Source organism: Argentina silus, assembly GCF_951799395.1.
Source record: "Argentina silus genome assembly, chromosome: 11".
NCBI lineage: Eukaryota > Metazoa > Chordata > Actinopteri > Argentiniformes > Argentinidae > Argentina > Argentina silus.
In genome coordinates, this window is record NC_139665.1 from 11,943,871 (window position 1) to 11,970,284 (window position 26,414).

General features: G+C 45.9%; 1 protein-coding gene across 1 annotated transcript in view; it reads left to right on the top strand.

The window, feature by feature from the left end:
- The window catches only part of col11a2 (collagen, type XI, alpha 2), a 52,280-nt gene extending 29,570 nt beyond the window's left edge, over positions 1 to 22,710 (top strand). The window contains exons 12-66 of the mRNA XM_083680595.1: positions 306 to 368; positions 622 to 696; positions 936 to 1,022; positions 1,295 to 1,351; positions 1,808 to 1,861; positions 2,223 to 2,276; positions 2,468 to 2,521; positions 3,206 to 3,259; positions 3,690 to 3,743; positions 4,070 to 4,114; positions 4,310 to 4,363; positions 4,923 to 4,967; positions 5,191 to 5,244; positions 5,474 to 5,518; positions 5,981 to 6,034; positions 7,020 to 7,064; positions 7,960 to 8,013; positions 8,522 to 8,566; positions 9,046 to 9,099; positions 9,285 to 9,392; positions 9,616 to 9,669; positions 9,779 to 9,832; positions 10,187 to 10,231; positions 10,436 to 10,489; positions 11,175 to 11,219; positions 11,441 to 11,494; positions 11,843 to 11,896; positions 12,235 to 12,288; positions 12,615 to 12,812; positions 12,914 to 12,967; positions 13,116 to 13,223; positions 13,368 to 13,475; positions 13,791 to 13,844; positions 13,988 to 14,041; positions 14,358 to 14,465; positions 14,556 to 14,609; positions 14,983 to 15,036; positions 15,271 to 15,324; positions 15,576 to 15,629; positions 15,833 to 15,940; positions 16,117 to 16,170; positions 16,428 to 16,481; positions 17,095 to 17,148; positions 17,335 to 17,388; positions 17,558 to 17,665; positions 18,091 to 18,144; positions 18,531 to 18,692; positions 18,955 to 19,008; positions 19,285 to 19,320; positions 19,413 to 19,466; positions 19,782 to 20,076; positions 20,496 to 20,608; positions 20,870 to 20,938; positions 21,110 to 21,346; positions 21,986 to 22,710. Of these exons, the coding sequence (XP_083536721.1) occupies positions 306 to 368; positions 622 to 696; positions 936 to 1,022; positions 1,295 to 1,351; positions 1,808 to 1,861; positions 2,223 to 2,276; positions 2,468 to 2,521; positions 3,206 to 3,259; positions 3,690 to 3,743; positions 4,070 to 4,114; positions 4,310 to 4,363; positions 4,923 to 4,967; positions 5,191 to 5,244; positions 5,474 to 5,518; positions 5,981 to 6,034; positions 7,020 to 7,064; positions 7,960 to 8,013; positions 8,522 to 8,566; positions 9,046 to 9,099; positions 9,285 to 9,392; positions 9,616 to 9,669; positions 9,779 to 9,832; positions 10,187 to 10,231; positions 10,436 to 10,489; positions 11,175 to 11,219; positions 11,441 to 11,494; positions 11,843 to 11,896; positions 12,235 to 12,288; positions 12,615 to 12,812; positions 12,914 to 12,967; positions 13,116 to 13,223; positions 13,368 to 13,475; positions 13,791 to 13,844; positions 13,988 to 14,041; positions 14,358 to 14,465; positions 14,556 to 14,609; positions 14,983 to 15,036; positions 15,271 to 15,324; positions 15,576 to 15,629; positions 15,833 to 15,940; positions 16,117 to 16,170; positions 16,428 to 16,481; positions 17,095 to 17,148; positions 17,335 to 17,388; positions 17,558 to 17,665; positions 18,091 to 18,144; positions 18,531 to 18,692; positions 18,955 to 19,008; positions 19,285 to 19,320; positions 19,413 to 19,466; positions 19,782 to 20,076; positions 20,496 to 20,608; positions 20,870 to 20,938; positions 21,110 to 21,346; positions 21,986 to 22,132 (4,122 nt within the window). The 3' untranslated portion in view covers positions 22,133 to 22,710. The remainder of the gene's footprint in view (positions 1 to 305; positions 369 to 621; positions 697 to 935; positions 1,023 to 1,294; positions 1,352 to 1,807; positions 1,862 to 2,222; positions 2,277 to 2,467; positions 2,522 to 3,205; positions 3,260 to 3,689; positions 3,744 to 4,069; positions 4,115 to 4,309; positions 4,364 to 4,922; positions 4,968 to 5,190; positions 5,245 to 5,473; positions 5,519 to 5,980; positions 6,035 to 7,019; positions 7,065 to 7,959; positions 8,014 to 8,521; positions 8,567 to 9,045; positions 9,100 to 9,284; positions 9,393 to 9,615; positions 9,670 to 9,778; positions 9,833 to 10,186; positions 10,232 to 10,435; positions 10,490 to 11,174; positions 11,220 to 11,440; positions 11,495 to 11,842; positions 11,897 to 12,234; positions 12,289 to 12,614; positions 12,813 to 12,913; positions 12,968 to 13,115; positions 13,224 to 13,367; positions 13,476 to 13,790; positions 13,845 to 13,987; positions 14,042 to 14,357; positions 14,466 to 14,555; positions 14,610 to 14,982; positions 15,037 to 15,270; positions 15,325 to 15,575; positions 15,630 to 15,832; positions 15,941 to 16,116; positions 16,171 to 16,427; positions 16,482 to 17,094; positions 17,149 to 17,334; positions 17,389 to 17,557; positions 17,666 to 18,090; positions 18,145 to 18,530; positions 18,693 to 18,954; positions 19,009 to 19,284; positions 19,321 to 19,412; positions 19,467 to 19,781; positions 20,077 to 20,495; positions 20,609 to 20,869; positions 20,939 to 21,109; positions 21,347 to 21,985) is intronic.
- Positions 22,711 to 26,414: the final 3,704 nt, after the last annotated feature.

The window sequence follows — 26,414 nt, forward strand, 5'->3', positions numbered from 1 at the left end:
ATCGGAGGACGGGCTCATTGTAATGCATGGAATGGAATGAGGATTGGTATCAAACACATCCATTCCTCATTCTGTTCCATGCATTACAATGAGCCCGGCCTCCGATCTCTACCTCCACCAGCCTCCCTGTACCCGTAGAGGAGCTTGGGGGTATCAGTATCCCTATGACTGACTCACAGGTCGCTGTTTCTATATGCATGATGGGCCTCTCAGCCATATCTCTTTCAGAGAGGGCATGAATGTGCCCTCATGAATGCTTGAATGTGTCTGGTACTGATTCTAGCCAACCCCTCTCTCTCCTTCAGGGTCTCCCAGGCCCATCCGGCCCGACTGGACCTCCTGGTTCTGTGGGCGATCCCGGTGAGAGGGTGAGTCTCACTTCAGTGTTCACGTGTCTAAAGACCAGGGGGAGGCTGGTGGAGGTAGAAATCAGAGGACGGGCTCATTGTAAAGCATGGAATGAAATGAGGAATGGTATCAAACACGTCCCATGCATTACAATGAGCCTGGCCTCTGATGTCTACCTCCACCGGCCTCCCCCAGGTCTCTAGTTTAGATATAGTTGGCTGGTTTTTGGAGTCTGGTTTTGGAGGCTGACAGTGCTGGCCTCTTGTCTTGTAGGGCCTCACTGGTAAGGCTGGTCTGTCTGGAGCTGATGGAGTCCCCGGCCCCCCAGGATCATCCGTCATGCTGCCTGTGAGTGTCTGATGCCCCCCTCTTACCTTCCTACCTCTTTGGTTGCCTTACACCAGTGATCCTCACTCCTGGAGAGCTGCAGGCTGATGGCTGCAAGTCCAAGCCCACCAGTGACACACACACACTGGATTGTCTTGCATCAAGTACAGTAGTCCTAGCACTGTGTACAATAATGAAGTTGAAATGTCAAAACAGTAAACTAAACTCCTGATTGTTTTGTCTTTCCTCTCCCGGTGCAGTTCCGCTTCGGCAACAGTGGAGGAGACAAGGGTCCCATGGTCTCAGCGCAGGAGGCTCAGGCACAGGCCATCCTGTCGCAGGCTAGGGTGAGAGCATTGTCAGACTGTCTCAGCACACCAGGGGAGGCTGGCGGAGGTAGACATCAAAGGACGGCCTCATTGGAATGCATGGAACGGAATGAGGAATGTGTTTGAAACACAGTGTGTTTGATTCCATTCCTCATTCCATTCCATGCATTACAACAAGCCCGCCCTCCGATTTCTACCTCCGCCAGCCTCCCCTGGTCTGGATGTAGTGATGTCTTCCGTGGTGGAGCGATGACCTGACCTCTGACCTCTACTGTGTCTCCTCCCTCTAGCTGGCGCTGAAAGGTCCTCCTGGACCAATGGGATTCACTGGACGCCCCGGACCACTGGTGTGTACCGTGACCCGTTCTCTCTTTGTCTACAGACGCCAGGATTATTCATCAGAAGAATGTTGATGACGGATCATCTGAGGGGATAAATGATAGGGCACACTGTACATAGCTAGCAGGACCACGCCACACTGTGGACTTTGTGCCACTACTATGTACTATGAACATTTCAAGGCGAATTAAACTATTTAGTAATGATAGAGTAACTATCTTTGATTGCCGACGACACCGTTGTTAAAAACGAACGCGGAAGTGAAAGTGTTAGGATGTTCCTCTGTGAATTCAGCGTTTTTAGCGCCTTTTCATGTGAATAAACATGAGTCGGGTTTTGATAACGCAATCCAGCGTGGATTAACCAAACTGGTCAAACATCCTGGGGGGAGGACCCTGTAACTAGGTTAGTGATTGGTGTCTGCGTGTCGCTGTTGAGTGATCAGTGTGTCTGTTGCTTTGCAGGGTACCCCAGGGAGTTCTGGTCTGAAGGGGGAGAGTGGCGATCCAGGCCCTCAGGTGAGTAGCCTCACCTCACAAACACATCCCTCATATCCGACCACAGAGAAACCGGACACCAGAGGAGGCTTGTGGAGGTAGACATGGGAGGACGAGCTCAATGTAATGTATGGAACGGAATGAGGAATGGTATCAAACACACATATTTGATACCATTTCTCATTCTGTTACATGTATTACAATGAGTCCGTCCTCCCATTTCTACCTCCACCGGCCTCCCCTGCTGTACACAGAGGTTACCTTAACACCTAATCAATGAGTTCATACCTGATCAGTGCCAGCTGCTCTTCCCTGAAATATCGTGACACAACTCAGTGGTCCACTAAACAGGCTTTCATCACCGACCTATGTTGTTATTCAGGGCCCCAGAGGACCACCTGGATTGGGCGGACCCCTAGGCAAAGCAGGAAGGCGGGTGAGTGCCAAAGCCAGTCACAGAACGACGAGCTACACCTGAGTGCCGTTTACAGTGTGGTTACGCCAAACAGGGGAGGCTGGTGGAGGTAGAAATCGGAGGACATCCTCCGATTTCTGCCTCCACCAGCCTCCCCCGAGGCCAAACCAATGTAGCCTGGAGCTAACGATGTTCACTGTCTCTCTGCGTAGGGTCGTGCTGGGGCTGATGGGGCCAGAGGCATGCCAGGAGAGTCTGGGTCTAAGGTTCGTTATCGTCATTTTCCAGCTTCAGTCCTATGAGTTGATTGTTATCTGTCTGTACGGTCAACAGTTTTTGTATGCGTTGCTTCTTTTATTTGTGTGTTTGAGTCACACATTTCTCAGGCTTCTCATTTACTGCCTATTAAACATATTGCAGTTACTCATTTATCAATCCAACTGCATACTTTTTGATTTATTCCCCCATCTGCCTGGTCATAAAACAGCCATATCTGCCTCTATGGTCAGGTCCATATCTACCTCTATGGCCAGGTCCATATCTACCTCTATGGCCAGGTCCATATCTGCCTCTATGGCCAGGTCCATATCTGCCTCTATGGCCAGGTCCATATCTGCCTCTATGGTCAGGTCCATATCTGCCTCTAAGGCCAGGTCCATATCTACCTCTATGGCCAGGTCCATATCTGCCTCTATGGGCACGGCCATATCTGCACTAAACAATGTAAACCTCTGACTGATAGCTATGTACCTGTCTCAACATTGCCCTTGTATCACTGATGCTGCACTTTATAACCATAAATAATAACTTTATATTCGTGTTTTTTATACAGTGTTTTTGTAAATGTTTATGTGCAATATCTTTTTATACAGCTGCAAACCAAATTGCCCAAGACTGGGACAATAAAGTTTTCTGAGTCTGAATCTTGTGTATGTGCCTGTCCCTCTCAGGGTGATCGTGGGTTCGATGGCCTGCCAGGTTTGCCTGGAGACAAGGGTCACAGGGTGAGTCCAACACCAACATCAACACAGTGTACCATGTATCCTAAAGACCTCTTCACCCCCACTATCCCCCTGGACAAGTTTTTCTTCTGTTAATAAAAACTTTGACAGTCATGTGGATGCTGAGCGCCGCTTCGATATTGGCCGAATTGATTATAACACTATAACACCCTCTCGACCAATCACAATCAAGTATTCAACAAAGCCGTGGTGTAAGAGGAAGTATATCACACAATATCAAGGGGCTGCTGGGAAAATGACTAAGCCAGGAAGCATTGTGACTCACCAAGACTTGTCAACATGTACAAGAGAAGCAGACCCCATCCCAACCAATCAGGAGAAACACAGTTGGAATAGAAGTGTGTTGAATGTATACTGTGTGTGATTCAGATCTATGTGACGAAGTCCTCCATCCCTCCTTCCATCTCTGTAGGGTGACACAGGAGGCCTGGGACTCCAAGGACCCACCGGAGAGGACGGAGAGAGGGTAAGAAGTCAGGAAAAACAGGAGGCGTAGAGGCCTGTCAGTTCCTGTCACTACAGGGGTGCCATAGAGATGTGCAGGATGAATAAGCCAGCCAGCTGGACCCAGAATTCAATACACCAGGGGAGGCTGGTGGAGGTAGAAATCAGAGGACGGGCTCATTGTAATGCATGGAACGGAATGAGGAACGGTATCAAACACCATTCCCCATTCCATTCCATGCATTACGATGAGCCCGTCCTCCGATTTCTACCTCCACCAGCCTCCACTGAGATACACACACCTGCTTCTGCTACCGTTCACTCTTCCCCCTCTGTGTCTGTTTCCAGGGAGACGACGGAGACATCGGACCCAGAGGACTTCCAGGTGAATCCGTGAGTGTTTTTCAGACGCCACCGTCATTGGCTTCCCTCCTCCTACCTGTTCTCACCGTTCTTGTTTTACTTGGATACAACATGTAGGCCTGCAAGTTGTTTATGACGGCAGTCATTTTGTCAGCAAGAGTGTTATTGACCTGTCCTGGCCTGTTCTCTCTGTGTGTGTGTCTCTCTCTGTTGCATCTTGTTTAGGGTCCTCGTGGTTTGCTGGGGCCTAAAGGTCCACCAGGTATCCCCGGCCCCCCTGTAAGTACACTGAATGCGAACCACTGAATGGTGTCAGTTTATCTCAAAATGTCCACAACACTCGCTGTAACCCCACTCCACCGTCTGATACAGTACAATGTAACCAAGCACAACACAGAAATACATCATTTATCCCAAAATGGACCACTTCACCCTCGTACTGTACAGTATCCCCCACTGAAACAATAGCTTCTTGACAAGCCACCACAGAACACTCAAGATAACCTCTAAACCCACATATTATGTCCTAAAACTGTCCTATGAGACCAAGCTCTGTCTTTAACTCATTTAAAGTCGCCCAACATGTGAGTGTGCCAAGGGTGACTTTATTTACCAAAAATGCATAAATGATGATGCTGATTTTGTAACCAATCAAAGTGTTGTTGCTAGGTAAACACCACATAAAACACTTGGCACTCTAGGTGGTGAGTGTTCCAGAATTCTTTGGCAGTTGGTGTTAAGTTAGTTAGTTAACCGGGACTGTTATGCTGTAGCTATAACTGGATAACAATCTTCTCTATTTACTTCATGCGACCTTTCTGGTCCTCCCTCTCTTCAGGGCGTGAGAGGAAATGACGGGTCCCATGGTCCTAAAGGAAACTTGGTTAGTAGCAGTAGCCATTATATCATCCACTGCACCGTTGAACATACAGTATTTATGTACAGAATTGACATATGCCAAAAGAGTAAACAAATTCTTAACATCTCAATCCTCTCTCCTCTCATCTCTCTCTTCTCTCATCTCTCTCTTCTCTCATCTCTCTCTCTCTCCTCTCCTCTCCTCTCATCTCTCCCTCGTCTCCTCTCTGTCTCTCCTCGTCCCTCAGGGTCCCCAAGGAGAGCCAGGCCCCCCAGGGCAGCAGGGAACCTCAGGAACACAGGTGAGACATCCTACATCCTGCCACACATAAAAGAATAAAAAAGAATGCACTTGAAAATGACTCTGTGTCTTATTGTGTCCTGCAGTCACATGTTCTCTCTGCCCCCCTCAGTCCAAAAACGATTTAAAAGTAAAGTAGACAATGGAAAAAGTAAGCAAGCATGGTACTGTATTTCTGCCCGTATGAATTGTATGTTTGTCTCATATGCTATCTTTGTGTTGTGTTCCAGGGAATGCCAGGACCACAGGGAGCCAGCGGCCCCCCAGGAGAGAAGGTAAGAGATCGACATGATCCATCACTGTGTTAGGAAGGAGCTATGATGAATCTCCATGGATATTTTGTTAGCGTCTTGCAGACACAAGTTTGTCTCCTAGGCATGACATCCCCATCTCCTGAACATTCCAGAATGCTAGGACCAGGGGAGGCTGGAGGAGGTAGAAATAGGAGGACGGGGCTCATTGTAATGCATGGAATGGACTGAAAAATGGTATCAAGCACGCGTGCATTACAATGAGGACGTTCTCCGATTTCTACCTCCACCAGCCTCCGCTGGCTCGGAAAGGGGCAGAGATAGTTCATTGTGAATGTTTACATGGTTTACTTCTGTTGAATATACAGTATCTGAGGACAACATATATGTATTGCTTAAGAAATGATGAAGGTCTGATCACTATTCACATCATCAGACCAGTACACTGATGACATGTGTGTCCTCTCCTCTCCTCTCCTCTCCCAGGGCCCCACAGGAAAGCCAGGTCTGCCTGGAATGCCTGGCGCTGATGGACCACCTGTAAGTCACATGAACCCTCGACAGTCATCTGGTGACCCGCTAGGTCATATTCACCCTACTGTAGTAGTCCAGTAGATTCACTTACTGAGAAAAATTTACTGATTGTAAGTCGCTTTGAAAAGAAGCGTCTGCTAAATGACTTAAAGGTAAAGGTAATACTGTAAGGTCCATAAAAGACCACAGCGTTTTGAAAGTGAGCATGAAAATGTATGTATACTTGCATGATTTCTCGCACTGTACAAAACCTAATATAGTACAAATTTAGCCTGACCTTTTTAGAACCTGTAGCGCCATCTAGATGTTGAAGACTTTAAATGCTTATAGCTTTAGAAGTGTATATTTTTTATCAAAAAGCTGCATCCAATGCAAGATCAACCTTAACATGTATAGTACTTTGGAGTTTCTATCTTAAAACATTTAAGAGCAGAGCATTGAAAATCAATGCAACCTTTAAATGCTTATAGCTTAAAAGGTATAAATGTCAGCAAAAAGTTGTATTCAAGAAGGTGAGACCAGTCTGAACACAGTTAAGGTAGTTTGAGGTGTCAATCTTATATGGTTAAAGAGCAGTAGAGCTTTAATTATGCCAGTGTAAGCCAATGGCCGTTTAAAGTCTATGGGGTTGAATATGTAGGTGGCGCTACATGCTCCCATGTCACTCCCGTTTCATGCTCACTTTCAAAAGCATTTGTTCCCTTAGTAAATGTGTTTGCTTATCTACTGGACTCTAGTAATATAACGTTATCATAACAGAACAAAGACTGTTGTAATTGGTATGGTGGTCAAGATGGTCAAGCTTTTGATGCTTCATGACCAAAATACATTGCATAGAATGTTACTTGTGAAAATGCTATAAAACGGAATATACTGACTTGTCTACCTTAAGAGTGCTTCGATGAGAGTGTGGGACGGGAACGTCTTGAATTGAAGAGGCCCTGTGATGACAGTGCCTTTATTTACATTGCATTCTTCCTCCCTGTCCCAGGGTCACCCAGGCAAGGAGGGTCCTGCCGGCACCAAAGGCAACCTGGTGGGTACCAGTCGTAAACTGATTCAGTGCCGAGGGTGACTAAAGTCGCCCAAATTGTCACCATTCTAGAGTGCCAAGGGTGACTTTATTCACCGAAAATTCACTATACATTATGATGCTTCATTTTGTAGCCAATCAGAGTGTTGTTGCTAGGTAAACACCACATAGAACACTTGGCACTCTAGGTGGTGAGTGTTCCGGAATTGTTTGGCAGTTGGTGGGTTAAGAACTTCCTAAAAACTTGTTTGATGATAGGAGGCCAACTCTGGTGTTGCACATTCCCTGAATAAGTGTGTGTGTGTGTGTGTGTGTGTGTGTGTGTGTGTGTGTGTGTGTGTGTGTGTGTGTGTGTGTGTGTGTGTGTTGTGTATGTATGAGAGAGAGCCTGTGTGTGTGTGTGTGTGTGTGTGTGTGTGTGTGTGTGTGTGTGTGTGTGTGTGTGTGTGTGTGTGTGTGTGTGTGTGTGTGTGTGTGTGTGCGTGTGTGTGTGTGAGAGAGAGAGAGAGAAAGAGAAATTATAATTTCTCATTAATAATTATTATTATTATTTCTCTTTGTGTTGTTTATTTTTAAACAGACTGATGATGTGTAGTAATTACGTTGTATACAGCAACATCTGTGATATCCTCCAACCATTTTCATCCCCATCTCTGAAAACAACTCAATAAAAACATTGATTTATTAATTAAAAAAAGATTGCAATAAATGTAGGTCATAGTTATGATTGGGTGACCTGCGCATGATTTAAATATTTGATACATCACACGATAATATGCTGTCAACCACTCCACTACAAAACGTAACGTACAAGAGAGCTGTTTTTTCAGAGTATATGTGTTAATAGTGTATTATATTGTACACCTGGTGTAACCTTCTCTCTCCTATCTTCCCTCAGGGTCCCAACGGACCTCAGGGAACTATCGGTTATCCCGGCCCTCGAGGAGTTAAGGTCAGTTCAAAGTTTGGACTGAAACTGTCAATTTTTTAGCAGCAGTCTCTGGGTTTTTATCTGTTTGTTTGTCCTGCACAGCGGTTGTTTGGGAGAATGTGTGTTGGTCGTAAGGCCTGTATAATGTCAGAATACACACAGATATGTGTTCCAAACTTTTGCTACTTGTCTTGGTAATTTAATCTTTTTTTATTTTTTTTTTATTTGAATTAAGATCATCCCAAATATATCAATGAAAAGTTGCCATGACATCTTTCAGTTAAAGTTCTATATTTGCCCTTCTAGTTTTTCCTTTGTTAGATCTGAAGTTTTTGTTGTTGTTGTGATCTACAGTACATGTCAGATCTTGAGTTATTGACAAAAATGACTTAGTGATGATAATCCTCTTGTTGTCATTGACTTCCTAATCTTGTTGTTGTCATTGACTTCCTAATCTTGTTGTTGTTGTTGACCTCCTAATCTTGTTGTTGTTGTTGTTGACCTCCTAATCTTGTTGTTGTTGTTGCAGGGAGGTCAAGGTATCCGAGGACTGAAGGGTCACAAAGGGGAGAAGGTGAGTCGTCTCATCAGATGTTCAGACAGACTGCAGTCAATCAGTCAATCAAATGTATTTGTATACCTCTGTTAACATCGACGATTGTCTCAAAGTGCTTTCCAGTAACTTCATTTGTTGTGTTAAAGCTGATGCACAATGATGGTTCTTCTCGCCTCATAAAATGATTGACTTCCAGTATGACCTCTCAAGATTTTAGTTTTATAGGTTCATATAAGGTGACCAAAGTTATGTCCTTCAGCCTAAACATTATCCTTTGTGAATGAACAATCAAGTATTGTCCTTTTGAGATCAGCTAATGGTAGTTTTGTTTTGTTGTCACTAGGGGACATGCTATAATGCTATAACGCTATAATGCTAGCTACCAGACCGGAGATTTTCATGAGTCTTAGCTCAGATCCTTAAACCCTACCTTAATTTAGCTATAAGCAGGCTCCATTAACGATTCAATAATAACTTAGCTAATTTGTCCTTTTTAGGGTGAAGATGGCTTCCCTGGAATCAAAGGAGATTTCGGTACCAAGGGAGAGAGAGTAAGAGTCCCAACCATACCATCCTCGGACGTTACTGTTTTACATTTATTTTATTATTTATCTTAACCTTATTCTTAATACTTTCTTCCCTCAGTGTTTCATGTTAATATTTTTCTGATGTAAGATGTGATTGTACGTGACGAGGTATGGGTTAGTGGTGATGGTTGCCCTGTGTGTGTTGACAGGGAGAGGGAGGCGTGCCTGGCCCCAGAGGAGAGGACGGTCCTGAGGGGCCAAAGGGCCGCGTCGGCCCCCCTGGCGAGCTTGGACCTATCGGCCTGGTCGGAGAGAAGGTCAGAGGCGGTTTACATTGTGTATCATAACTTAATAAATAAATAACATATAATTGGGTTTTCCTGATTTAAAATAACATCACATGAATTCATCTTAAGATATATTTTTCATAGGGCGATGTGCACACACAGAATAGCATGACAAACCAAAACTTGATGTGAGTATTTTAATCTGATTTGTTTATCATACAATCATTGATTTTTTGTTGTTGTTTGTTTTTAGGGTAAACTTGGTGTTCCTGGACTTCCTGGCTATCCCGGCAGACTTGGACCCAAGGTAACGACAACAACACATTTCATTCTGACTGTTTGTAGTAATAACTTTCACCTTATCGAGGCGCTGACGGTTTGGACCCTGGACTGACGGTTGTCTGATGTGTTCTCAGGGTTCTCTTGGATTCCCAGGGTTCCCTGGTACCAACGGAGAGAAGGGAGTGAGGGTAGGTTGCCAAGCCAACGATGGACGCTAAAACTGCATTCACCCGCATTGCAAATCATCAAGCACAATGCATGCAATCAGTATATGTTGTCAGCAGCACTGATGGCCAGCTTGCCTGTGTCTCTGTCTCACTATGTCTGTGTTTCTGTGTGTCTGTCTCACTGTGTCTGTGTTTCTGTGTGTCTGTCTCACTGTGTCTGTGTTTCTGTGTCTGTCTCACTGTGTCTGTGTTTCTGTGTGTCTGTCTCACTGTGCCTGTTGCTGTGTGTCTGTCTCACTGTGTCTGTGTTTCTGTGTGTCTGTCTCACTGTGCCTGTTGCTGTGTGTCTGTCTCACTGTGTCTGTGTTTCTGCAGGGTCTGATCGGAAAGTCCGGACCCAGAGGACAAAGAGGACCAACGGTACAGTTCAACTCTTCTCAACTCACATCCACTGTTGATTATCAAAAAAGACTTTCAATAGATCATTTGAGGACGAGCTTCATTGTAATGCATGGGTAGATGACTGGGATTAGCCCTCCTGAAGGAGAGCAGACATGCTATAGCAGTTCTTATGACTTCTATTATATTGCATTGTATTAATAGTCTGCTATCTCTCTCCAACAGGGGCCCAGAGGACAGAGAGGCCCACGGGGATCTACTGGGAAACCAGGGGCCAAGGTAAGATAATATCACTCACAGATACAAAAACAAAACATATATTTTCTTTTTATTCTCTATAAAAGGTACCAGGTACTTATAGTGTGGGACTTGTTAAATTTAGTCAGTCGGGGTACAAATATGCAGATCATTGTAATCGATATCATGGGATCTAGAGAAAAACATACATTTATTTTGTCATTCAGCACAAGCTAAAGCGATTTTTAGAATACAATAAAAAACCTTGCTGAAGGTCAAGAATAGCCTGCTGAACTGAAGAGGCACAGGAATAGAGAACAGCATCATCAGCACAAAGATGCAATTTACAGTTGTTCAAGAACTAAACAACATTATTTATGTAAATATTAAACAGCAGTGGACCTAGAATTGAACCTTGCAGAACACCTTTATTAACATTGAGAAAACTAGACTGAACTCCATCTACTAAAATACATTGAGTCCTATCCTGCAGGTAATGAATTAATTGTAATCAATCAATCAATCAATCAATCAATCAATCAATCGATCACAGATTATGATAATAAATCTATCAAAATGGAGAATTAAGATTATGCTCAATAGCACTCTTATTTAGCCCACAGGCCATCACCATGAACGGAAATGCTGGAAGATATCGATGTCATTGATACATGTACAGTATGCGATTGTAATGATGTTGGGCCTCTGTTTATTTCTTGTTTATCAGGGAACATCAGGAAGTGACGGCCCCTCTGGAGGCCTAGGCGAGAGGGTAAGTCATTTGAATACGTTCTTATTTCCGAGTACCAGTAAATTACAATACGACCCAATCCATACCGTCATGTTTATAGAACTGTTGTTATATTCCTGTAAAGCATATTGTGATGCGTCTGTGTATGAAATGTGCCCTATAAATATAGTTTTTGATTTGATGTCACAAACATGTCGTAAACAAGACACTTACTGTTGTCGTCCTCCTGTTGTATATTTCAGGGACTGCCCGGACCCCAAGGAGCAAATGGCTTCCCCGGACCAAAGGGACCTCCTGTAAGGAACTTTATATTTAACTCATTTAGTGCCCGAGGGTGAATAAAGTCACCCCATATTGTCAACATTCTGTAGCCAATCAAGGTATTGTTGCTAAGTAAACACCACATAAAACACTTGGCACTCTAGGTGGTGAGTGTTCCGGAATTTTTGGTTTTTGGTTAAACATGTAATACTGTAGCTGTAGCAATAACCAAGCAGGGATTCATTTATAAGATTTTTCTGGATTTGATGCTTGTATGTTGCTGTGACTAATGCAAAGAGCCCAATCTGCAAAATCAGTAAGAGTAGTCTGCCACCTACTGTGTAGTGCCTGCTGTCTTCTAACCCACTGTGTGTCCAACCCAGGGTCCACCAGGAAAGGATGGACTGCCAGGACACCCTGGACAGAGAGGAGAAGTTGTAAGTCGTTGTTCATCCACTTATCAAATACTTACTACTTATCAAATACTTACTACTTATCAAAGTAGAAGACACATTAGGCCCTCTGTTGTATTTCCTCACACAATGAATATATACATTGGTTTGGCGTATTGTATTAGGGTGCCACCAGGCTCTATTTAAGGCCCTACTGATCTTATTGTATTAGGGGTGCCACAAGGCTCTATTTAAGGCCCTACTGATCTTATTGTATTAGGGGTGCTACAAGGCTCTATTTAAGGCCCTACTGATCTTATTGTATTAGGGGTGCTACAAGGCTCTATTTAAGGCCCTACTGATCTTATTTTCCTCCTCCACAGGGATTCCAAGGAAAGACTGGTCCCCCAGGGCCTCCCGGTGTTGTTGGCCCTCAGGTAAGAGAGATATTTATACTCTTTTCATAAATTCATAACTTTTGTCTTGTCCACTACATATCAGCTGCTGATAAGGTCACATGCATTTACATTTAAGTCATTTAGCAGACACTTTTATCCAAAGCGACTTACAATAAGTACATTTGTCTAGCAGTAGGTGAATCAACTATACATCAGTCATCATAAGTAAAACCTTTCATAAGAACAAGTGTCATCAGCAGTCACAGTGCTAGAGAATGGAAGAAAACAAGTTGTTTTCACCTTCCTCCTCCTCCTCCTCCTCCTCCTCCTCCTCCTTCTCCTCATCATCATCATCATCATCCCAGGGTCCCTCAGGAGAGACTGGTCCTATGGGAGAGCGAGGCCACCCCGGGCCCCCAGGCCCACCAGGCGAGCAGGGACTCTCCGGCGCCTCTGGAAAGGAGGGAACCAAGGGAGACCCTGGTCCCTCAGGCGGCCCCGGCAAAGACGGACCCCCAGGACTGAGAGGCTTCCCCGGGGAGAGAGGCCTGCCTGGCACCCCGGTGAGCAGGCTGATCAATACACTCTAACCTCAAAGGTGAGAGGTCATACAGGGTATGGACAGCTCATTTTGTGTCATGACCACTTCCTGTTTCTTCTTCAGGGAGGCGGCGGACTGAAAGGAAGTGAAGGCCCAGCAGGACCCCCCGGACCAGCCGTATGTCCAACACTTTATTTCTATTTTCATCGATTGTTCATTAACTTCCATCTTATGATTTAAATAAATAAGTCATTGAATGGGATTTGTTATAGTTCAAGTCCATCTTCATCACCTTGGCTGTAATCATGTCACTGTACCTGTGCAGGGATCACCAGGTGAGAGAGGACAAGCCGGCACCGCTGGCCCCATCGGACCTCCAGGCAGACCTGGCCCCCAGGGCCCCCCCGGACCCTCAGGAGAGAAGGGAGTTCCCGTGAGTACACTCTCAAAATACTGTTTCAAGTCCAAATGTCTTGGCATTTATTTGATCACATTTTTTTCCACTCTCGTTCTCTATGATATGCTTTGTTTGATTTCTTGTGTCCTCTCTCCAAACCACTCTCTCTCTCTCTCTCAGGGTGAGAAAGGTCCAATCGGCGGTGCTGGACGTGATGGTGTCCAAGGTCCAGTGGGTCTGCCCGGCCCAGCCGGAACCCCTGGAGTTCCAGGGGAGGATGGAGACAAGGCCAGTGACTTACATCTTTAATATCACATACAGTATGACCAATAATGAAGTTGTGTATACATCAGTGAAGGCTGGTGGAGGTAGAAATCGGAGGACGGGCTCATTGTAATGCATGGAATGAAATGAGGAATGGTATTAAACACACCTCATTCCGTTCCATACATTACAATGAACCCTGACTCCGATTTATGCCTCCTTCAGCCTCCTCTGGTATACCTAGATTGGCCTGTTAGAAGCTCACCACCATGTCAAAATGTCATAATTGAACTTTATTTGACAGAGTTTGAAACCGTTGTTGTTTCCACGTCATTACAGGGTGAGGTTGGAGAGCACGGCCAGAAGGGAGGCAAGGGAGACAAAGGAGAGCACGTGAGTGACATCACCCACCGCCAACACACCTCTACGCTGTGGAAGGACATCACACCCCTGTATCTGTACCTGCTGCTGTTCCTGATGTTGTGTTCTCACCTGTGTTTGTTTGTTTGTTTGTTTGTTTGTTTGTTTGTTTACAGGGTCCTCCTGGTCCCCCCGGGCCAATGGGTCCAGTGGGTCAGCCTGGTGCAGCTGTAAGTACAAACTCAATCCATCAACATACATTGTGAATCAAGAGAGGCTGGTGGAGGTAGAAATCGGAGGACGGGGCTCATTGTAATGCATGGAACGGAATTCGGAATGGTATCAAACACGTGTTGTGTTTGATATCGCTCCTCATTCCGTTCCATGCATTACAATGAGCCCCGTCCTCCGATTTCTACCTCCACAAGCCTACCACTGATTGTGAATCATGTCGGCAACAAATATACATTCAATAGTGCCCGTTGTTGTTGTTGGTGTTGTTGTTTGTAATTCCTCTCCTTCATCCCTTTATCCTCTTGTCTCCAGGGAGCAGATGGAGAGACAGGTGCCAGAGGCCAGCAGGGACCATTTGGGTCCAAGGGAGATGAAGGAACCAGAGGATTCCCCGGCGCCCCAGGTCCCATTGGACTGCAGGTAGGACATGTCTAACGATTTCACCTTGATAGATCAATGGATCAGTCGATTCTCTGGCAGTTAAAACTAATTTGTGCTCCCATCTTGTAGGGACTGCCAGGACCATCCGGAGAGAAGGGAGAAACAGGAGACGTCGGACCAATGGTGAGTTTTTACGTTCAACATTGAGCAACCCAAACAGAACATTAAAATTCCCCACGTTGTTGAGCAGATGGTGTTGATGATTGGGACTGTTGAGAGATGTATTGCATGACAGATTCACTCCCAGCAGGGAGTTTTTCCTTGCCACTGTGCCCTATGTTTTTCCTCCCCTCTGGGGAGTTTGGTTTGGTCTGCTTTTTGGGGGTCTGTGGTTCTGTGTTAGTTCATATTGTTTGTCTTGTATTTATTGTTTATATTGCTTTGTATCATTCTTGTTGTAAAACACTTTTTAGACAATTGTCTTCATAAAAAGTGCAATGGAACTACATTTGATTTGTTGTTTGATTCTGATAACCAATCACATCTCTCTCTGTAGGGTCCACCTGGCCCCCCCGGGCCTCGCGGCCCAGCTGGACCCAACGGCGCTGATGTGAGTACCAACCGTCTCCCTCAAAATGTCTCCTCGGTTGTTGTGATGCAGGAAGACGTTGTTATCGTAGAGCTGTTGTGTTTGTGGTGATATCGTAACGTCATGTCAGTTTGTTTTTTTCCAACTATTTCCAGTTTGAGCAAATGCTATTGATTATTATTCCCTCAGCTTTTTTGGAGATGTTTTTGATGCTTTGATGTTTCATTTATGTTTATGATGTTTTGTTTCATTCAGGGTCCTCAAGGTCCTCCTGGTGGTCTGGGTAACCCTGGTAACCTAGGAGAGAAGGTACAAGAATGAAAATGTAACATTGTTGTGCTGTTTATTGTTGTAATAGCCCTGGTATGTATTAGGTCTCCAATTTGATTCAGCAAATAGTGCTGAGCAGAGCAAAACATACCTTAGAACTTTACAGCATGATTTTTATTGCAGCTTGATTTTAAGAATAATTTTGAGAAAACTGTAAATATTACATTTTTGGACATGCAAATTGAGGCCCACACTGTATGGCCTGATGACTGAACACATTGTGTTGACAGGGAGAGCCTGGTGAAGGTGGACCACCTGGAATTGGAGGAGAGCCAGGGAAGAAGGTGAGATGTTTATTCAAAGCAAACTTTATTTACAGAGCACATTTTATACGCGGATGCAACACAATGCGGTTTGACGGGAATATGAATAAAAACGATTACATTTTTAAGTCAGCGGGGTTAGCACTGGCTGTCTATGTCTATTGTTGCTTCATGTCAGTTGTCAGTTATGTCAGTTGATTGACAGTGTTCTTGTCCAATGGCAGGGCCCTCGTGGAGAGCGTGGTGACAAGGGAGAGGCAGGACAGCCCGGTACCGCTGGGCCTGCTGGAGGAAGAGGATCCCCTGGAGATGACGGACCCAAAGGAAACCCTGTACGTCAGATAGATATTCTGAATGACAGACACATCTTCAACTACATCTGTAATATGTCTGGAACTGTGTGTTTGTGTCTGTATTGACACCATTCTCTCTCTCTTTCTCTCTCTCTCCCCCCACTCTCTCTCCCCCCCCTCTCTCTCCCTCTCTCCCCTCCCTCTCTCTCTCTCAGGGCCCTGTTGGTTTCCCTGGAGATCCCGGTCCCCCTGGTGAACTTGGACCGAGAGTGAGTATCTTATCACGCTTATGCACCTGGATCATTTCATCAGTTCAGATGTAGCACTTTAGTAGTAGTGCATGGTTTCTGATTCATAGGGACTGATTCATTTGGATTGATTCATTTGGACCTTAAGATCCTCTACTGTCTACTTAAGATCCTCTACTGTCTACTTAAGATCCTCTACTGTCTACTTAAGGTCCTCTACTGTTGATGGCATCTCACAATGAATCACATGACCTGAAATAACACTTTTCTTTTTCCAGGGACAAGATGGAGCGAAGGGAGAGAGAGGAGAGGATGGTGAACAAGGACAAGCTGTAAGTGGGCCGCTGTAACCTGCCAACCGCCCCCATCATCTAACTCATCATTTTATCAGCCGTTACTATAGTTACCTTAGTGATTCTCTCAGGCCCTCTCCATGGTGCCTTCATTCACCGCTTTGGAACTCTGATGTTATTGGGTCATATATTGCCAGTTTACGATCCTGCCTATTCAGAGTTGCGCCCCACAGCATTCAAGAGGTGTGTTTGTAATGTGAAGCACATCTGAGGCTCTAAATCCATTCAGGCCTCAGTCATGAGATCATTGGGGCTATAGTGATGCTAATCCTAGCACTGATGCATCTGAATGAAGGTCCATAGAACCCTGTTTTCCATGTTGTGCTTATTGCAACACCTGGGATCTAGTTGAAAGTTAAACAAGCTGTTTTAGAGTTTGTCTCAGTGGAGGCTGGTGGAGGTAGAAATCGGAGGAACACGGGCTCATTGTAATGCATGGCCTCAGATTTCTACCTCCACCAGCATCCCCTGGTTTATCTAGATATTACAATTCAACGAACATCCCTGTGAGAATTAAGGTTCAGTCATTCAATAACCAGTTACCATTACTTCAGTATTTTGACTGTGATGATCTTTCCCTGGCCTGTTGTAGGGTTCCCCTGGACCCACTGGAGAGAACGGACCCCCCGGCCCACCCGGCAAGAGGGTACGACCATCCTTCTCATTACGCCAACCCACTCATCAAATCTAATAAAACAGTTTATTTTGTACTTGGTTAATAGATACACAGTTATATAATTAAATAAAAGTCCAGGTATGTCCAGGTACGTCCAGGTAACACAAGCCATTACAGTTTGTTGGATTTAATTTGGCGTCATTGTTTATGTTCCAGGGTCCAGCTGGAACGAGAGGACCAGAGGGTCGCCAAGGAGAGAAGGGAACCAAGGTAAGAGTTCAGAAACATTATTATATATATATATTTTTTTTTATTGTATAACGGTAACACACCCAACACACTCTGTTGAAGCCAGTGCAGTGTGTGCATATTAACATCAGTCAGTGTTGCCTGAGCTTATTGTTGTCTTACTGTTCTCTTATTGTTATTCTCTTCCCAGGGAGATCCAGGCGCAAATGGCCCCGCAGGAAAGACCGGCCCAGTCGGGCCCCAGGGCGTCCCAGGAAAACCAGGAACGGAAGGTCTGAGAGGAATCCCCGGATCAGTGGTGAGGCCCGAGGGAGATCGGCCGACTCCAGCCAAGGATTGGCCTGTTCTAAGCTGTTCCCTCTGCTCTATGGGAGCCTGTTCTAAGCTGTTCCCTCTGCTCTATGGGAGCCTTTTCTAAGCTGTTCCCGCTGCTCTATGGGAGCCTGCTCTAAGCTGTTCCCTCTGCTCTATGGGAGCCTGTTCTAAGCTGTTCCCGCTGCTCTATGAGAGCCTGTTCTAAGCTGTTCCCTTTGCTCTATGGGAGCCTGTTCTAAGCTGTTCCCTGCTCTATGGGAGCCTGTTCTAAGCTGTTCCTTCTGCTCTAAGGAAGCCTGTTCTCAGCCCTTCCCTACAACTGTCAACTTTGCTACTTGTCACTTGGCTGTTTGATGGACTTTTCTGAATGTCATTAACTGTGTTTTTTGTAATAATCTCCTCCTCCAGGGTGAGCAAGGTGCTCCAGGTCTTGCTGGCCAGAAGGGACCTCCTGGGCCCTTGGTAAGATATCAACATGCTGTACATTCTCATTCAGACCTATACTCTGATAACAACGACTGTGTGTAACCAAGTTTTGATGGTAAAATTCACCACATTCAAATACCCCCACCTACCCGCGCTGTCCAATCGCTAGCTTTTTAATAGCGTAGCTGGTTAACATCGGGTATTTGAGGGGACAGTCATGTGTATTGACAAGCCAGAGGTCACAAGTTCGAGACTCGGTCGGAGCAACTTGAATTCTGGGGCTACTGTTTGCAACAACTCGACGTCTGTTTCACTAGCATCAGTGCAGTCAACACTGTAAAGGTCTAAAGCTGCCAGTGAATGAACCCACATCCCAAATCCATGTTGAGTAACTTCATGCACTGTGTTGTCTTGTCCACCAGGGTCCGCCAGGCTTGCCCGGGCTGCGTGGAGACGGTGGCGCCAGGGGAGAGAAGGGACACCCCGGTCTGATTGGTCTGATTGGGCCTCCTGGGGAGCAGGGAGAGAAGGGAGACCGGGGTCTGTCTGGGCCGCACGGAACCGCTGGATCTAAGGGAGAGACTGTGAGTGCCATTGATGTCTCCTGGCGGGGTTTAAAAACAGACACGTTCGGCTGTATTTTAACAGTGTCTTAGCAGCCAAAAGCAGGCCATTGTTGGGAGCGCTGTCGAGGGCACTTAGAGGGTGTGTCTGAAATATTAGTGCTGTTTTCAAGGCCAGATTTTTCAATGCACATTTCAGCGCACGTGACCTCCTTGTTGTCATGAACACGCCTCTATTTGATGCATCTATTGCCTGATAACTCTATCATGTGGTGTGTTTCAGGGTATTTCTGGAGGCACTGGGCCCATCGGTCCTGCTGGCCCTGCTGGTCTGCCTGTGAGTAACTTCACCTTTAAATATTACTGTACCAGTGGAGGCTTGATGGAGGCAGAAATCGGAGGATGTGCTCATTGTAATGCATGGAATGGAATGAGGAATGGTATCAACCACGTGTGTTTGATACCATTACCATTGTTTGATGTATTACAATGAGCCTGTCCTCCGATTTCTACCTCCACCAGCCTCCCGTGTAGTGGTATTACAATGATCACACCTTCAGATGATTGACAATGATCACATTATCATCACAACCATACCTATGTTCTTCCACAGGGTCCTCAAGGTGTCAAAGGAGCCAAGGGTTCTTCTGTGAGTATACCCTCTCTATAGTACTACGTACTATTTTTGCTCTCTGCGTTCTGTGCGTAGCATATCATACCAACTCTTCCTCTGTGTTCCAGGGTGGAGCCGGTCCCAAGGGAGAGAAGGGTGTATCAGGACCTGCTGGACCTCCAGTGAGTCCTTCTCTTTCATCTGATCTGTTTGCTCCATGAAACCAATCAAAGACTCTCGTTCACCCCCTCGTTTCATGCTCAGTAGCCATGTGTCCTACACATCCACTGCAGTCCAGCGGAGGCTGGTGGAGGCAGAAATCGAAGGACGGGCTCATGGACGGGCTCACCGTCCTCCGATTTCTACCTCCACCAGCCTCCGCCGGTACAATCCAATTTACTGGATAAAACGTTAACCGTAAGTGAATTAATCACCCGCTGTTGTTACCCTATCATCAACCACTAAACATCACCTCTCCCTGATCCTCGCCCAATCAGGGGCCCCCAGGCGATGTCATCCAGCCACTGCCCATCCAGATCTCCAAGAAGTCCAAGCGCTCCATCGACGCCAGCAAGATGTTCTCCGACTCCGATGCCAACGCCGATGCCCCCGCAGCCGCCGACGCCACCGGCACAGAGTTCCTGACGGGCAGCGAGGGGATGGAGGAGATCTTCGGCTCTCTCAACTCTCTACGGCAGGAGATCGAGACCATGCGCTTCCCTCTGGGCACCCAGGAGAGCCCTGCACGCACCTGCCAGGACCTCAGACTCAGCCAGCCAGACTTCAAGGACGGTACGAGGGTGTCTGATGGTCCCGCAGGTCTGACGGGTCTGGTCTTAAGACTCTAGATGTTTCTCAGTTGTTAGGAACACAACTCCTTGACGTCCTCCTCTGACTCCGTCCTCCACTCGCCTCCTCCTTAAAACGCATTGGAGGAGAAGATCTAGGTTCCTCCCCTTACGTATATCCTCCTCCAATGCTTTTGAGGACGAAATGAGTGGAGGAAGGAGGAGAGGACGCGAGGAGTCGTGTTCCTAACAACTGAGAAAAGGCTACTTACGGTACGTAGAAGATAGGGAGACCGCTCTTACAAGGCCTTACACAGGTGCAGACGTTCTGATCGCTCACGAGTCTGCTTGTGTTTCTCAGAAACACTGACACGTGTTCAGCAGCCCAGAGGTTAAACATGATGCCTCTGCTTCCCCCTGTAGGAGAATACTGGATCGACCCCAACCAGGGCTGCTCTCGTGACGCCCTCAAGGTCTTCTGTAACTTCACAGCAGGCGGAGAGACGTGCCTGTACCCCAGCAAGAGTGTGGAGACGGTGAGAGGACAATCTGAGACCCAGCAGTCTACAGAAAAACACCACCTTGAAAAAGTTACATATTTATACACCCACATCAGGGACGGCTGGTGGAGGTATAAATCGGAGGACAGGCTCATTGTAACGCATGGAAAGGAATGAAACACACGTGTTTGATACCATTCCTCATTCCATGCATTACAATGAGCCTGTCCTCCTATTTCTACCTCCACCAGCCTCCCCTGCCCCACACGTCTGATCTGGTCTGTATTTCTCCTACAGGTGCCAATCGACTCTTGGTCCACGGAGACACCAGGCTCCTGGTACAGTGAGTTTGCAACTGGCAGCAAGGTCAGTATGGGTTTATTGCTCTGCCATAACACGTGCACTACTAACATGTACCAAGTAGTAAATTATTAATTCATACGCTCCACCAGGGTGCTATGTTTGCCGTGGATAATGGAAAATTGGCAATATTATCACCCCCAAAAATAATATGTTTATACCATCTCTCCCTTACAGCTCTCATATATGGACTCCAACGGTGAGTCTGTGGGCGTGGTCCAGCTTGGCTTCCTGAGGCTGCTGAGCGTCCAGGCCCGTCAGAACATCACCTACCACTGCCACCGCTCCGTGGCCTGGGCCGACCGCACCGCCAAGAACGGCCACCAGAGGGCGCTGCACTTCCAGGGCGCCAACGAAGAGGATCTCAGCTTCGAGACCAGCCCCTACATCAAGGCCTTGGTCGACGGCTGCTCTGTAAGTCACCCGGCCTGCCAGTACTGCTCAGACCTCCAGGGGCAGCAGGAGAGGCAGGTGGAGGTAGAAATCAGAGGATGGGCTCATTGTAATGCATGAAATGGAATGGAATGAGGAATGGTATTAAAAACACGTGTTTTTGACACCATTCCTCATTCTATTCCATTCCATGCATTACAATGAGCCCATCCTCCGATTTCTACCTCCACCAGCCTCCCCTGATAGGCATATAGGATGAATCCTAGCTTGAGAGAGGCATGAATAACTTGGAATAACTTTTGCATAAATGCAGCAGAAGGGCCTTAGGGTGAACATCCAAATCACGTGCATTGATGTAAAGATGGGATTTGGTGTTCAGACTCTATGTTTTTTCAGTGTTAATTGTTTCTGCACTTGCCTCAACTTTTGTATGTTATCTTGTTGTTCTCACAACAGTCAATAAGAATAGAAATCCAAGAGTACATAAATACAGATACAATTGTATTTATATACAGATATATAAATACAAATACATTAATTGCTGTAAAACTGCTGAATTGTAAACATGTAATCCTACATTTCAACTAGACATATTCCCCAAGTCGACCCTTCCTGATGTATGTTCCTGACACCTGTCTCTCTCTCTCTCTCCGTCTGCAGTATCGCAAAGGCTTCGACAGGACAGTGCTGGAGGTGAACACCCCCCAGGTGGAACAGCTCCCCCTGCTGGACATCCAGATCTCAGACTTTGGGGAGAGCAACCAGAAGTTTGGCTTTGAAGTGGGACCTGTCTGTTTCCTGGGCTAACAACACCATGTAGAGAACATAGAGCAACACAGACACATTGAGAATATACACATATACTGACACTGATGCAGGCATTCACACATGTGACACACGTGACACACACACACACACACACACACACATACACACTTAGACACAAACATTGACAAATCTACACTACATAGACATGCCAATATACAGTTTGTGCCCAGTAATTTGTAAATTATCTTTGATATCAAGCACACACACACACACACACACACACACACACACACACACACACACAAATACTGTTGTGAAACAGACATGCACTCTCAAGTACATGCCCAGAGGGACAAAACACCTCCCGACAAGTAAGGAACGACAAGAGAAGAGAAACGTAAAAACACAAACACTCTCGCGAAGAGGAGACCGAAGATCGACCGTGAGAAAGAGAGTAGCGTTGTGACCACAGCTGAATAAAAACAGTGCTCTTCTACAGCGAACATCAGGCTCCTCCCACACACGCCAGAGCCCCCCGCCTCGGACTCCCCCTCTCACTCCTCTTTCCTTCTTGCTGTCTCTCCTTTGAGTTGTCTCACCCACTCTACCTCTTCGCTTCGCCCACCCCCCCCCACCCCCCTTCCACACTTGTACGTCCCCTGCGTCAATCTCCTCCCCCCCCCCCCCCCCCCCCCCCCCCCCCCCCATCCCATGCCTCAAATCCCTTCTCGCCACATTAAAATGGAAGCCAAAGAAAGAATGGGGGTTCTACCAAACACAAAATGGAGGACCGGAAAAACAGCTGTGACCTGCCAAGGCCGTCAGCCTGGATCTCTATTCTACATCCATGTTGTCTAGCTAAGCGAACCTCGTCCTGTCTGCAGTGAGATTCTGTACCACACAATCCTATGGTCTCACACAACATCAGCCTAACATTACAGTCGACGTCAACAAGGTCAAATACAGCCAGATTCATAGAAATGTTACATTGCATTGTGGTGAAGTGGAGGCTTTATCCTGAGGTGTCTCTACTCAGTACTGTACTAATAAAGGCCTGAGAGCAATGTACTGTCTCTGACCTGTATGGCTGGTTATTATTGAGTGAATAATGTTGCATGCAATTGGACAGAAGGGTGTGTTTGCCTTCTCAATGAATCAAAGCCATTAACCTTGTAAATTGTACTGAACTTGATGTATTGTACATGTGTGTTATGATGTGTACCGTCTTAAGCAGGCCCGAAGGGCTGTTCTAGATCAGCTGACCGGCCACGACGCCATCAGACCAGTCCAGTATTTACACAGGGCCCACGCCTGGAATTTGATTCATGTTTTCTTTAGAGCATTCTAGAATTTCTTGGGACAATTCCATCTATTGTTCACAGAAGCACGAACACGTCAGGGTTAACCATGTACATGAGCTTCGTAGACGACATAAACAAGTTCTCTCACAACAGTGAATAAATGCATGCTTTCAAAAACTGTATGGCAAGGTGCTACTTATACCAAAGCGTAATGTATTCAGCATGAGAAATTCTTTATTTGTCTCTTTCACAATCACCATGTTGTCACCAGTTATCTCTGGAAATGTGCATTAGAATCCATTTGTACAAAGATAGTGATATTCTATTGTATTTATTTAAAAACAAACGGGGTGCTTTTCAAATGCAGCAACCAAATATGCCTGTCAAATGTGGTATTTCATTTGTATTTATTTCCTGTAGTTCTCACTTGACGGTGGTAAAAAACAAAACAATTAAATACATATTAAACTAACACTAACCCGAGTTATCTGTGCACACCCCTGGGTCTATGCATGTCAACAGTTCTTGTAAAAAATAACGGCGCCTTTGAAAACCAAAGAATGTGTGGCCATATCTCATTGTAAGCCTTTCGTTTTTTACCAGCTGTAATGTACTGTTAATTGTAATGATTAAATGGTGACTCTCCATTGCTGTTACGTCATTGCGATTGCCACTGCTGGGTTAGGTTCTGGGCTGGGCTGAGCTGGGCTGGGTTAGGTTCTGAGCTGGGCTGGGCTGAGCTGGGCCGGGACGCGCTGGGCGTTGGGTGTACAAGCGAGACCTACACAGACACCAGTATTCTACGGTTGAGACCACAGCGGGCAGGGGACAGGTCCTGGGAGGGAGGGGCAGTTCCATCACCCACCTGGGGACGACATCGCTAAGATATTGTTAATTCCGGTTTGGCTATGAGGGCATATATCATTGTGGGTTTCCTGGTGTGTTTGTTTTTTTCTTTGTTTGTCTTTTCTGTTGATATAGCAGGGAAGGAGGAGTATGACCTACAACTGAAACCCATGGGGGAAAAAAGCTGTTCGTGTGATTCTCGAAAGGGAATTCGCATCGACGGTTTGGTTTGTTGTTTTCGTTAAAGACAAACAAATGTTTCAACAAAAATATGGTGCTGAAAAGAGAAAAAGTATTATTTTCTAATGTGTGTAAGTGATTTTTATAAATTTTTGTTTCTGTAATATATAATCTTTTTAAAAGAGCTGCTTGACTCCCTTGTGTTCTTTCCCTTGTTCCTCTCCTTTCATCCTCCTCTCTTCTGATTGGCTGGGGATGCATGTTGCCCGGGGCTACCAAAGCTAGTGTTATTTAATTGATTTCCCTCCTTCCTCATCCCTCGTTCCTCATCCCTCGTTCCTCATCCCTCGTTCCTCATCCCACCGTAGCTCAGACGACTAAACGAAACCTCGTCACTCACAAAGTCACGTTTATCTACCCTGTGTGTGAGTACAGCATCAGTCACACCCAACCTTATTTCCACTAGACATCATCTCCACGTCCCAATAGATCTCTTGTTTGTTTCTGCTCTACGGCTGCCTCCCTCTCTTTTCCTCCCTCTCTTTCCCCCCCTCTCCAGTCTTCTGCTCTGTCTCTTTATTTCCCCTCCGTTTTTCCCCTCAGTTTTTGTTTTGTTTTGTTTTGCTTTGCGTTAGTTCCACTGCCTTGGTTTCGTTCTTGGCTTGTTGTTGTTTTCTGTTCAAAGTCTCCAATTAAACCACATGCCAACGCATTTTAGGTGTGCATACTTTATTTGTGTGTCTTCCTACGTGTGTGTGTGTGTGTGTGTGTGTGTGTGTGTGTGTGTGTGTGTGTGTGTCTCTCTCTCTCTCTCTCTCTCCCCCCCCCCCCCCCCCTCTGTGTGTGTGTGTGGGTGGGGTGGGGGGTGTTAGTAAGTCTCTCTCTCTCTCTCTCTCTCTCTCTCCCCTCTGTGTGTGTGTGTGTGTGTGTGTGTGAATGGCAGTCAGGTCGCTCTGTATGACACCCATATATTGGCTAGTCTTACAAAACATGATCTTCAATCAGTTCAATTACAAGGTAAGGCACAGCAGGTACTTGCCTCTTATTGGTCTTCATGAGGATGATGGAACGTTGTGTCAGCCAATGAAACGACCTCCTGGAGTGAGCAGGATTAATGAAAGCCATTATCAGGACATTAGAAGTTATATAATGACAGGGTTTTCTTTCAAGGCATGTCCCATTGGACAGCTTCATACATTCCAAGTGTGTTCCTTACCTGTGACTTTAATACTGCTTCCAGTGATGTAGCGAGAGTCATCTGAAGCCAAAAAGGCATAATAATAATAATAATAATAATAATGAATTTGTCTTCGCGTTAACTTGTCATTAGCCTGTACTGATGATACCACATCTACCCCTGCCTCAGGAAATAAAAAAGGGGCAAAGAAAGTGTGTGTGTGTGTGTGTGTGTGTGTGTGTGTGTGTGTGTGTGTGTGTGTGTGTGTGTGTGTGCGCGTGCGTGCGTGTGTGTGTGTGTGTGTGTGTGTGTGCGTGTGATGTGTCTGTGTGTGGCCCGGCCAATACTGCCCTCTCCTGGAGAGAACCAGAAGTAGCACAACAAAGGAGGTGCTTCTCTGCGACAGGTCAAGCTTTGCACAATCAATGCTGATACTTTTATTCTATGATACATTTAGTTGATGTGTTAGACATTCTTGTGAGATTGTGTTGTAAATTCCCCTGTTACTAAGATAAAGTGTCCTACAAAATAACCTGATCTGGTATTTGGATGTCCTCACAAAAACGTCTGGCTGGATAAAGTGGGGAGGTCTGTGGTCCCTGTCTCAGATTAGGATAAGATGGTTGTCTCTGGTTGATCTAGGTGCTACAATACACACAATAACACAACACAATACACACAATAACACAACACAATACACACAATAACACAACACAATAATGAGCCACAACTATTCAGCTTAGCCGAAGTTAGGCTAGGTAGCTACATCAAACGTGATGCTAATTGAGTGAATGCTGCCGTCGACAGAGCCACACAC